Source organism: Pleuronectes platessa, chromosome 18 (assembly GCF_947347685.1).
Source record: "Pleuronectes platessa chromosome 18, fPlePla1.1, whole genome shotgun sequence".
Lineage (NCBI taxonomy): Eukaryota > Metazoa > Chordata > Actinopteri > Pleuronectiformes > Pleuronectidae > Pleuronectes > Pleuronectes platessa.
In genome coordinates this window covers 16,449,975-16,462,344 of record NC_070643.1, presented here as the reverse complement: position 1 = coordinate 16,462,344, position 12,370 = coordinate 16,449,975, and the positions used below count along the sequence as shown (strand labels likewise).

Below are 12,370 nucleotides of genomic sequence, written 5' to 3'. Positions count from 1 at the left end.
GGACAGATGCGCAGCCTTGAACTGAACGAACACACGCACACAGACACACACACATACACAGACACAGACACACACCAAAGCACGCAAACATGGCCGCTTATGGTTCACTTTAGGGGACATTACAACCACGTTTGTTCTGTATAAAATTGGCAAAAATCGAACTTCTGCTAGAAATGTCAAGAATGAACTTTCACACTGTGATGAATGAAGTGTTTCCTTTGCCATTTATTCACCGTTCTACTTCATAAACAGAAAGAGGCTTCACTTACATGTAAAACACACATTTCAATACATTAAGGTGCAGAGAACCCGACATGTTCAAGGATAAGATTTGTATCTCTTTGTAACCATCATAACAACATGCAAGAAAATGCCCAAAGCAATCATATATACACACACAGCTAACAGCTTGAAATTTGCATTTTGTATTTGTAAAAAACAATTTGGTGTGATCCAGTCTTTTGGGAAATTTGGGACCTGAGGGGGGGAAAGCAAGTCATCAGGGGATCAACACACAGGTTCTCTGGGGCTTCATACATTACACACACTTCCATTGAAAAGTCAGCTCTTTATGTGACTCCAAAAGGCGTCGCTTCTTTTATAATCAACACAAAACTGAGGAGATCTGGTCAAATTGCAAAGAAGATATGACTTTCTTGCAATAGTTACTTCTCCTAAAAATGCAGCTCACACTGATGTTATGGTCCTGAAACTTGCATCAATAGATATATACACTTTGGAAAGAGATTCGACACCTGGAGCAACTTTTACATTTTGCATTTTGGTTTCACTCAAACTGAGAAACATGCTTCAATCATTTTTCATGGAAGGCCTCTGCCAGGCTGAGGCCAGTGCAGGTGCTGTTCTATAGGTGTTTGAATGCGAATGTGAAGAAAAAACGATGAGGAGAAAGTGTCTTAAGCGCGCCAAGAGCCGGCGGCAGGAATTAAACCCTCATTAGGATCTGGCACCACCACTCTCTCCCAGTGCGTGTGTGTTTTGTGTGTACGTGTGCTTACATGGTACAGATATGACTACACAGTATCATCTAGGGCTGAGTTGAAGATCACACAACCTGATCAACAGGGTTTTTTATTCCTGCACATTAATGAATGAGGCCACTAAAAGAAAACATGCTAAATGCCTCCGATCGATAAAGCAATGTTATCTGACTCAGATGTAACCAGGCATTATTATAGATGCACAATAATATACAACTGAAAGTTCAGCAAGTGGTGACAGAATGAACTGCACTACACAATGAGCTGTTTGTTTAAAACAAATCAAGGTCAACCATTCACCATAAGAACTGAACATGTTCCCTTTGCAAAGTCATTTGTTTATAATACGAATCTGAAAAATTAACTGGCACACAAGCAAAACATTTAAGGGAACAGTTTGGCAATTATTCCTTTATGTCTAGTCTGATACGTACATGCAAACATAATGTCACTTTTAAAGTTAAAAACCCTCAGATTTCATTCATACAATTCAATGTGTATCCATCAAATATAAAGCCAATTAGATTGTTGCTCTTGAAATAAATATGACTTTTGACAGATAATAAAGAGGCACAGGGTGAATCAAAACCATGAATAAATATAAACACAGAATATGCCCCGAAATCTAATGAAGAATTGTAGTAAAGCTAAGACACACACAGTCTTGTCTTCATGATAATACGTTGACCTACATTTATTACCCTGAGACTTGCTCTTACAATAACTACAACCCTAACCTTTAACTTTACATTTTTAATAATGTACGTTATGGGGACCTGGTTTCAGTCACTGTAATGTGACTAAAACACTTAGTCCTCACAGTATGAGTTATAACTGTTAATCATTTTTGACTATCTAATAAGATGACACTCAAGATTCATGTCGCAAAAATTTCTTTCCAAGTGATTTCATTGTCTTAATTTTCTCCTTTTGTTTTCTCTAGATCTGCTCCTCCTCCGTCCACTGTCATTTTGAACACACCCGGCTCCACAGATGCTCTGTAGCATGTGAAGTCAACGGGACAGACGGTGTAAAGATCGGACATTTTTATCTCTGACAACAGAGGAAGTGCAGGAAGCCGAGTGTTGTGACTCCAGTGAAACAGTGTTAACAAATGCAGCAGCTCGGCTACATGCTACTAAAAGCTGCTAAATATTTCAGAGCATAAGTCAACAACCAGAGCATGCGTTGCCGTTCGGAGGAGCCCCAGTGCTCTGTACGAATGTATGTACCTCACCTGTATTATTAATATTCACCTTTTAGGTTATGAAACTCCGTGATTACATCTGGTCGTACAATATCTACAGTGAGTGTGTGGGTGGTGTTTTTCCAAGAGATGCACGTATTGAACCTCTTACACTAATAAAAAAATAATGTTAAAATAATTACTCTCCTCAAATTTTAGCCATAAACTCATTTCAGAGCAAGGCAGTTGAATTTGTAAGAGAAACATGATGTTGAGGAAGGACTGAGTCTATGTAGTGGAGCTCTGTTGCCGGCTGTTCAGGGTGGATGTCGGAGCAAACCTACTAAATATTTTAAAGATGTAAAAGTAGTGGTGTCTTCCCCCCGTATTCTTTCAGCAGTGGTGGGCCAGACAGCAGGAAATCTGCTTCGGAAAATACATAAAAATCACTTTAAAAATATGGTTTTCCTCCCGAAAAAAATGGATTTGCAAAAGACCCAGTGCTTAGCGCTGCAGGCGAAACTGTGGGTGGTTTTCGTGTTTTGGGCAACAACAGCTCGTTTTGTGTGTCTAAAATTATTGTAAATGTAACTCAATGACACCTGGAGTTAACCAATTAATAAGAAGCTCACAGGCAAAAAATATCTCCCGCTTTGTTCATAACTGGAAGCTTTCGGCAGAAAAAAGGCTGCTCTTTAATTATTTGCAGTCGTGTGTCATTGTGCTAGCAGCTCTATTCACACAGTCGTGCTAAAACACTTTCAACAGAAACCCAACAAAACAAGAGTGATGGTCTAAAAAGGAGTTATCAGATAGATAATCAGCAAACAGGAAATACACAGAGACGCGTGTGAACTGTGAAATGTTGCAATAGTGGTGGCATGTGAGCAGCAGCGTGAAAGAGCGAGACGTGTTAGTGTCACATGTGCATGGAGGGATTATGTGACAACGGGCCTATGGGCACAATCACGTAAAAGAACTCCTCCGATCCTACGTCGAAGAAACACCAGCATGTCGGATTTTTGTTCTGTGTCTGTGGTCATTTCCTTTGGTATCATTTCATGTCTTTTTGAAGTCGTATCTCTTTGTAGTTCTTTTGAACCCCTTTATTCTCATTTCTATCTCTTTAAGGACAGGTTGAATCTCTTTGTAGTCGTTATATATCTTTTTGTGATTTTTTTTGCATCGTTTAAGCCGTTTTGCGACTCTTTGAGGTTCTATTGCTTCTTCTTGTAGACATTTGGCATCTTTGAGGTTGTGTTTTTGTATCTTTTTGCGGTATGTATTTGTTTTTATGTCCCTGATAGTCGTTTTGTATTTGTATCGGTACTCCTGCATTTTTCTCAAAGTTCTTTGTCATTGTTTTAGTGACCTTCCACAAAGAGACGTTAACAGTCAATTCCTTGCTTCTCTGGCCCCTTCGCCTTCGCGTGTGCCGGGCCGACGTTTGGTATAAGGTCTGACATGATGCACAGAAACACATTAAAGCATACACCCGCTCACACACACACAGCCTGAGGCTGACTAGTGGTTAGCATATGTTCATTGTGGTTGAGAAGCAACAACCTGTTCAGCACCAAGATAACTGGCCTCCTCCTGCTTCTCTCTACCGTCCCCTCTGAGCAGCCTAAAGTCTTCTGTGTATGTATGTGTGCTGTTGATCCATCATAAGAGCAGCATGTGTCCGCTGTCACCACGTGTCACTCTGTGTGTGTAACAGTCAGAACAGCTGCAGCAACACCTCAGGTCCCCAGTCCATGGCCGTCTGAGCCACAGCGAACACAGCCGCCCCGAGCCCGGCAGACAGCCCCCACACTGCCATCTTCACCATCCTGTTCCCCGTCCCCCACAGCTGGCCTCGGTCCCGGGGTAAAGCTGCTTCCATGCCTGAGTGTTGAGAGGCTGCGTGCCCAAAACAAGGAGGAGGGGGGGGGGGGGGGGGTCAGACAACGAGGGGAAGAGACATGGAGGGGTCAAGAGGTTTCAGATCGCTCGAAGTTAAACCAAGAGAGGCTCGAGCTGCATTTTGTTAATGGGACTGGAAACAAACCGGGGGTCAAGGAAAGTCGAAACAATTGGAGTAGAGACAAGGAGGGGTCAAAGTAACACAATCCATTAAATATAACAACAACCAATACTGCACCACTTTAACTAATAACAGCAGCACTTAATTAACCTGGAAGCCAAACGGTTAACGACTTTACTTCGAGTTATACTCAGCAACCAGCTTAATAGGTCCTGCAGTAAATTATGGCTTCATTAAGTTTGTAAAGATCAGCGTTTGTTTGAGGCTGCAGTTTTGTACTGAGAAGTATTTCTGTTATTTTGCCCACCCACTTATATGAATGATAGTAGATTAAATATTGGATTCACATCTCAGTATAAATAAATAAATGACAGTTAAATCAACACAGTTCTAAAACACACAAACTGAATATTATAATCTTAATGAAAGTTGGATTAATTTCAGAGCCGTTTTATTAAACTACATTAGTTAAAACTAAATGGATCAAATACAGATTGAAAAGTCCCTGGAGCAGAGTAGCTCTTTAATTAGGTAGAATAAAAAATAAAAAAAAGACTATAGTGTTATCTGTCACAGTGAACACATGATCGAATATTGTTCTTAACAGTACGTGAAAGCTTTTGTTTTCTGCGTCATGTGCGGTGTGTGCATACTGTGTATTCTGTGAATCCCTTCTGCTTAGTTAAAAAGGGACAATGAAAGTTAATTAAAATTATCAGATTTAACCACACGGGCAAACTTCATGCGAGTATACGCAACTTAAATCCTGAAAGGTAAAAGAATCTATCTTTGACAATTAAATGTATTTTGATATTTTGAGTGCATCTCAGAGCCGAGAGTATTTTAAAAAGCTAATATTCTGCTGCTATGAGTCTGAATATGTACATGCCACCTCTGCTGTCAGGTTTGTTGACTCACAATTCATCGTCTGCCACAGTGAAATCAGGACAGATTCACCCTCTGTCTTTCCGTTTTGCATTTCGTCTTAGATGCTGCTAATTGAATTTTGATGAAACTGCAAAGAACGGCGTGCATCAGTTTTAATATTACCACCGTTTGGCCTGAGGGAAATTCCACGACACACTTTTGATTACTCGTACATCACAGACAACGTGTCAGGTGCCGCTAACCAGATTTCCCCAAAACCTATACGGGAATGATGATCTCTTTGTTCTCTTCTGGCATATTTTAATGTGCACTTGATTGGTCTGATGGGGCTGCTACAACATTTGTTTACTTGTTATTGATTGGCCCAAAGGCAGCGTTTGCCGGGGGATGACATATTTACTGTTGCCTGGTTGGGAAGAATTGTTCTCCCATGTAGAGCACCGAAAAGCCAAGACGTGTGGGATCCATCGAAAGATTTAGATCAGGTAGAAATGTTTTATCTCATAATAAATATTCATCTTTTTCCCCAATTTCATAGAGAACCTGAGAAGAATTCACGCTTTTCGACACTCATCTGCTGCAGTGTGTGGGGATGCCTTCTTCGGAGTCAGTAATAGGATTACAGTTATTTTTACCTTGTCTGGAGGTGGAGGAGCCCTGGGCCCTGGTGAGACGTTGGAGAACAGAGTCTGGCCTCTGGTGCAGAGTCGAGAGCTGAAACGCTTGGAAGGTGCTGATGGACAGACTAGAGAGGGAGAAAAAAGAGGGGGGGGGGGGGGGGGTGAAAGAGAGGAAGAAGGGAGAATGTCTAAGGCGAAGCACTAACAGAGGGAATTAAATGAGGTGATGGACGTCTGGTAAAGTGACGGATCAAGACAGGTGAGGAAGAGAGTTAGAGGCGATTTGAGAAAAGTGCTAATGCAGTAGCTCTTGTGTATTGGGAGCGGTGCATTATTGGACATCGGTATCTTTCAGTTAAAGCCCCTCGTCAGTGATGTCACTTCCTGCCCTGAACAATGACTGTGAGTAACACTGAAGGGCCCTGACAGGGACAGAGAGATAATGAGAGACTATGGGAAGAGAGGGAGAGTAGTTGTGTCTCTATTTTTGCTTTACACACACACAGTGTGTAAACAGCGCTACAAAATCTTGATCGATGTGTTTTTCTAGCACCCCTCTTGGTTTCTGAGGACATTACATTACAACTCCTAATGCCAACATACTTTTACTTTAAATTATTGGTCACTAGTTAAAGTAAAGGGGCAATTATTATTTGCAAAGTGTTCGAAGATGACGTGATGAATATGATTAATAAATATAGATGTTATTTTAATCTAACCCTTAACGCCTTGTGTGTTTATCAAGCAGTATTATAATTTCTAATAAGCATTTTCATTTCAGTAATTGCCTTCTCACCTCTTGCGAGATTGCAGTGCTGCCCGCTTGGCCAGTAATGATGGCGGGTACTGGCTGAAAAGTTCCTGCGACCGCGGGATCAGAAGCTCATATGGGAGGTCCTGAGGGATGCGCGCCAGGAGCTGGTGGACCATGGCCATGTCGCACTCAGTCTGCTTCACCTCCTTCTCTCTGTGCAACACAATCTGAGGAGGAGAGGATGAGGAGTTAAACGTTTTCCACCTGAGGTACGAGACTGTGGTAGAATATGAATTACAGTCTACATGTTGTACTTTGGCTGTTTTCAGTTCAGCTTGTGAGGCAGAGCAAGTGCACTGCGGTGAGACAGGCAGATGAAGAGTTAACAACCCCCCCATGCTGTGCGCTGTACTCAGCCTTGGAGGAAACATGAACTACATTCTGCTTTGTTGTTTCACACACTTCAAACAGAGCTCTCCCTCTGCCCAGCCTCTACATACACACATAAACACACAAACATACATACACTCTCACGCACACACATTTGCAAACAAACAAAATGTGCACAATACTGAACATACTCAAACCCCTTCATTTAAATAAAAGGGGCCTCATCACACACAAATAAACAGCAAAAACAACTAAAAAGACACATGTACACACACAAAATACATTATTTTCACGAACACATGTGCACACGGACTGTAGGTAAAGATGGAGGAGAAAAGTGTATTTCATTTACTTTGGTCCATATCCCATTCACTAACACGGAGGAGACAGAGTTTATGACCTATACTGCAACCAGCCACCAGATGGCCATCAAAATGCATTGGCTTCCCTTTTTGGGAGCTGTCATACCGTCCATCTTTATTTACCGTGTCTTATTCATATACGACTGCACCAAGCAGTAATTATGAACGATTGTCAGACTGAAGACTCTGCTCCACAGTGAGACAAGAGCAGAAACATTAAAAAAAAAAAACTTTCATCTGTTTCTCCTCCTTCTCCATCAAACATCACTCAGCTCTCCTCATCATTCTGCTTCCTCCTTTTTCCTCTTTCTATCCCTCCCTCCATCCCTCCATCTTTCTGTACCCTTCTTTCACTCATCTGTTCATTAGGAGGTATCTAATTAAATAGTCCACTGACTTCACAGTTCTCTGCCTCACGCTGTGAATATGAGAGAGAGTGTGTCTGTGTGTGTGTGTGTGCGTGTGTGTCTGGATTTTTGTCAAAACAAAGCCCCTGCCTCTTGCTCATTTCCGGTCAGCTCGTCATCTCACCGTGGCAGCCAGGTAGATGGGCATCAGAGGGTGTGATGCCAGGAAGAAGTCGTAGAGTCTGAGTGTGTGTTTGAACTCGGACAGGACGTGGCCGTACCATGTGATGAGCCAAGACAGCGCAAAGATGGTTCCCACCTCCGCTCTACAAGAATAGGTAAAGAACACAGAGGCCACAAAGGTTTAAAGACAGTCTGACATGATATCCTCTTAGAAACCCTTATATGTCTGTTTTTAAATGTTGTCCAGTCTTTCCTTTATATCTCATCTTTACTCAAAACAATGTAGATGCTTTTTCAATATTTGCAATTCAGCCACAGAACACAGTGATGAGCTTTCTGTGAAACAACCAGAGGAAAATCGGTACTTTGCTGCCCTCTAGTGGGTTTTCTATTACATCACCTTCCTTTTAGCAGACAGGTTCGTCCAAAGTGTCTTCAAATAAGTTTCAGAATTGAAATTCTATTTTAAGAAATTCGATGTATGCAAGTGCTGATTTCCACAGGTATCATCAACAATATATTTGACTAAATGGTGTCTTTTGTGTACCTGATCATGAAGTCATGCAGCTCTGCATCGACTTGCTCCAGTATAGGCATCAGGTAGTTTAGAATGTGTTTAGTACTGTCCATGGTAGGATCCATGAAATCCCTGCACACAGACGGGATACACAGAAGTTACATGAATAAAATAACTTGGCATGTAATAAAAAAATCTAAAACCCGAGATTCTGAAAAAATGTACAACCTGAGGTGATAATTGGAGAGTGTGTCCAACATGGCAAAGGCCATTCGCTCCCCAACAACCAGCAGGAGTGTGACGGCCACGTCATGGTAGCCCTGGTAGTAATGGAGCTGAGGGTTACGTTTCAAAACCTTCAGTATGATGTCGATCAGCTGCTCCTGAAGCACGGCTCTCTCTGCGGCTGGCATTCCTGAGGATCAGCAGGTTCAACCACAGACAATCTAGTTAAACATGGTTCTCTCAGAGACTGATAAAGCCTGGGCAGCCACACGAGCGAAGAACTTCATGAAAACACTACGTAACTTTTTCATAACAGTGTTTTGTAATTCTTGTTCTTTCTGACCATCACCCCTCTCCTGTATTTTGTGCAATGACAACACATTCTAACAAAAAACCTGAGAAACGCTTATGTTCATCACAGTTAACAATGTCTTTGGCAGCATTGTGAAAAGTTCAGCACACATTATTGATCCCAATCTTGCTGCTCCCATCCAGAGCTTTATACAGGCATGTGTATAAATATAATGTGTATAAATATCCATTGTAAATATATTTTTCATGTTCAGATTTGTTGAGAAGCTTGAACTAAACAAAATTAAGGATAAAATATCTTGAATCAAGCTCTCCTTCATTTCCTGCTTTTTTTTCTTTATCTCAGCCAATTTATCAAAAAATCCAAAGCTAACTGATTAAATCGACTCGTTCACATTTACTTAAGATCCTTTTCTCTGTTGCTTCTCTTACTGACACCACAGGCTTTCTTCAGACACAAAAGTCAAGCCCTGGTGGAGTTCTCGGCTGATTAATTATTAACCTTTGCCAGATATCTGCATATTGCTGTGAGTACAGGGGGTACAGTGTGATAAATGGCACTGTGCACTATGCTGCTATCTTTAGAGATAGCACACACACAGACACACAGACACACAGACACACACCTTTAGGGAACCGCTTCATTGATCTCCTGACATCCAGGAGCACCTGGTTGTAGTCTTTGTGGTTTTCCCTCACATCTCGACCTGCAACAGAAGAAACGCTGCTATTATAACGGTAAATACTACCTGTAGAAACAGTAGTATCTTGGGAGTATTCTGACAACCAGTGTATATCTATATCAATCAACCACTAACCAGGTTTGTGTGGTAGATCATAGACGTTGATGTTCAGTAGTTTGGGCCAAACTTTCCTCCTGAGCTCATCAGTGAGGAGTCCACCTTTACTGCCTGCTGTTCTCCTCAGGGTCTCAATGTCGACTGGATCACTGCACAATGAAAAGTCAGGATTGGAAAATATTGCACAACCTTAAAGTCTGGCCATTAAGCAAAAAGACTTAAACCTAGACTTGCTTTAGTCAAATTCAGTTGCTCGGTTCCCTCTAAATCTTTCTTACATTGAAGCATCTGTCCTGAAACTCCAATATATCATGTGTCCGGTATTTTTATGTGAATCGAGAGACACAACCATTGTTTTTATATTGTTCAGCTGATTGTTGGACGTGTTTTATGTGACTACATTGGTCTTGTTGTCCTCCTGTTGAGCTTTCCTGCACCATTTCACATATCATCTCCCGTGCCTCCTCCTCATGATCCCCATCGCACTGTTCCTCTGGGCACGTTTGAGTAATCTTCATGTGTGAAATTAGCTTAGCAGGGAGTGATGAAGGTCACTGTGCATGCACCAGAGTAAATGCATATCAGCTAATTGTGGAATGGCGAGTTGGGCGAGGGGAGGGAGAAGCATTTCCAGCTGGAAAAAACACAATGAGCCCTGTTGCTCTGGTGCTAATGGAAACATGAAAACCTAAAAACTAAAATTGATGACAACATTATATTAACTGGTTAAATCTTAACACCCAATGTGCTGTGTACACTGAATATGTGTTCAAAAGGCTGTTGTATTTCAGCGCTAGAACACTGTATTACATTTTTATTTATTAAAGAGTCCTTCTTCATCAAAATCAGATGACCTCAATTACCATTAAAATAGCTCAATAACGTGTAACTAGAGCAGTTCTAAATGAGAAAATAAAATTAGCTTTAAAATGGTTTAAAATAAAATGACCTCTCACATGCCGTACAGAGCAGAACAAAGAATCAGTGTGCTTCATGGTCAAGCTGTAAATGAAAATATGTTTATAACCTGATCAGAGCCTGGTGGATCTCAGCCAACTTCTGTTTCCTCCCACAATCTGCTTCTATAAAGGAGGGACAAGGATGAGAGGATGAGAGGATGACGGATATCAAGTTCGGTGAGAGAGGGGGGATGATAAAGAGGGAAGGAAACAATGGACAGAGGGAGGGGAGACAGAAGAGGGGGGGAAAGAAGAGAGGATGAGGCACAGGGAGGGTAACGATGAAAGAGAAGAAGTAACAGACTCTAGGAATTATCTGAATTAAATAAGTAAAGACAAATGCACTCATTAGTAAGCCTTCCGGTTTTGCTTATTATTTTCTTGGTTAATAAATTCACCATTTGGCATTAGGGCGGGGCAATGTAATGATATCAGTAATTATAGCATCATAAATTGAATCAATAACAATACGACGAAGGTTGTTATTACAGATATAAAAATATAAAGTGTATATACAGAAACAGAAACCAAAACCTTCATTCAGGAAGGATCATATGGGTAATTTAAAAAAGAAGCATATATTTGCATGTTAAAATGATGCAACCAACATGTTTGGCCATTTTATCAAAGCATTAATCAAAACTATTTTTGATCATCATTTGTTGATTGCATTTAAGGAAACTTTGACAAGTCCTCTCATCTCAATCCAGAAGTGTATAGTGTCGAGATCTGGAACAAACAAACTAGTTGAACTGTTGAATAAAGAAGTTTGGATGAGATTCAAAACATGAGTGTCTAAAGATGAAATCAGTGATAACAGTTGTCTCTTGGCTGAGAGAGAAGAAGGACAGTTTCCATCTCTTCAGCTTTAAATCTCCATGTTGGCTCTGACACAGAGGCTGTCCCCACAGAAGCTGCCACGCAGGCACCACCTGTAGATGTGTGGTGACAGTTTCCTCTCACAAACACTGTAAAGATTAGCTGCAGGTCAGAACCATGCAGCAGGTGACTGGTGTCGCTCCGTGTCAGCAGGCTGCACTTATAGTATTAAGTTCACTGACATTTAAAACACATGGTTTACACTCTGACCCAGTTTCTGTCTGTGCAGACCTCTGTGGACAATAAATAAATAAATAAATACACAGACGGGTTATAACGAGAGAGTTTGGTTTGTGTAACTTCTCTGAATTCACCTTTATTAACTACTTAGCTGCTTTATTTGTGTTGGACTCACCTCTCGTGGCAGCTCCATTCCCATTCACCGCACATCCCGCGTTGTGTTTCGTCCTCTTGAGTCTTTTCATCCCTTTTTAAAAACCGATGACCGGAGAAGGGTCACGTCATGGACGAAGAATGAAAAATGAGTTAGTTAACAGATAAAAACACATAAACACACCAGACAGAGACCAGCTGTCTGATACCGGAAGCAGCTGAACGAGTCATCAGCCCGGCGCGCTGCCATTGGTCGAATATCACACGTGACGCAGCGCGTAGTAGCACGACTCGAGCTGCAAACTGTTCGTACACGTCTACAGCTGCTTATTATTATTGATAATAAGTATTTATTGGCACTTTTGTAAACACAGTTACAGAGGGCTTCACAAGAGCATAAAACAACAATAATCATTTATTTATCATATTAATTATCCTTGTATGGAAACCAGAGGGAAATTGACATGGTTTACAGATGTGTTATATATAAAACAATTTTAACAATGACGTCTCTGCAATGATCCTTATGACTCAGCATTATTTTGTCACATGCCCCTTTAAGAGTATTAATACTAAATGTATTAAAAC

General features: G+C 41.1%; 1 protein-coding gene across 2 annotated transcripts; it reads right to left on the bottom strand.

The window, feature by feature from the left end:
* Positions 1 to 205: 205 nt before the first annotated feature.
* zgc:63863 (uncharacterized protein LOC393372 homolog) lies at positions 206 to 12,018 on the bottom strand. Of its 2 annotated transcripts, none has more exons than XM_053446030.1 (10): positions 11,805 to 12,018; positions 10,639 to 10,693; positions 9,630 to 9,760; positions 9,438 to 9,518; positions 8,503 to 8,689; positions 8,305 to 8,406; positions 7,759 to 7,900; positions 6,518 to 6,702; positions 5,737 to 5,846; positions 206 to 4,089 (listed from the first exon to the last, which is right to left on the bottom strand). In XM_053446030.1, exons 1-10 carry the CDS (start codon positions 11,872 to 11,874, stop codon positions 3,908 to 3,910), a joined length of 1,245 nt encoding a protein of 414 aa, XP_053302005.1. In that variant the 5' UTR covers positions 11,875 to 12,018; the 3' UTR covers positions 206 to 3,907. The 2 variants fall into 2 exon arrangements, with proteins under 2 accessions (XP_053302005.1, XP_053302006.1); XM_053446031.1 differs by lacking the exon at positions 206 to 4,089 and adding an exon at positions 4,116 to 4,225.
* Between the last annotated feature and the right edge of the window lie 352 nt (positions 12,019 to 12,370).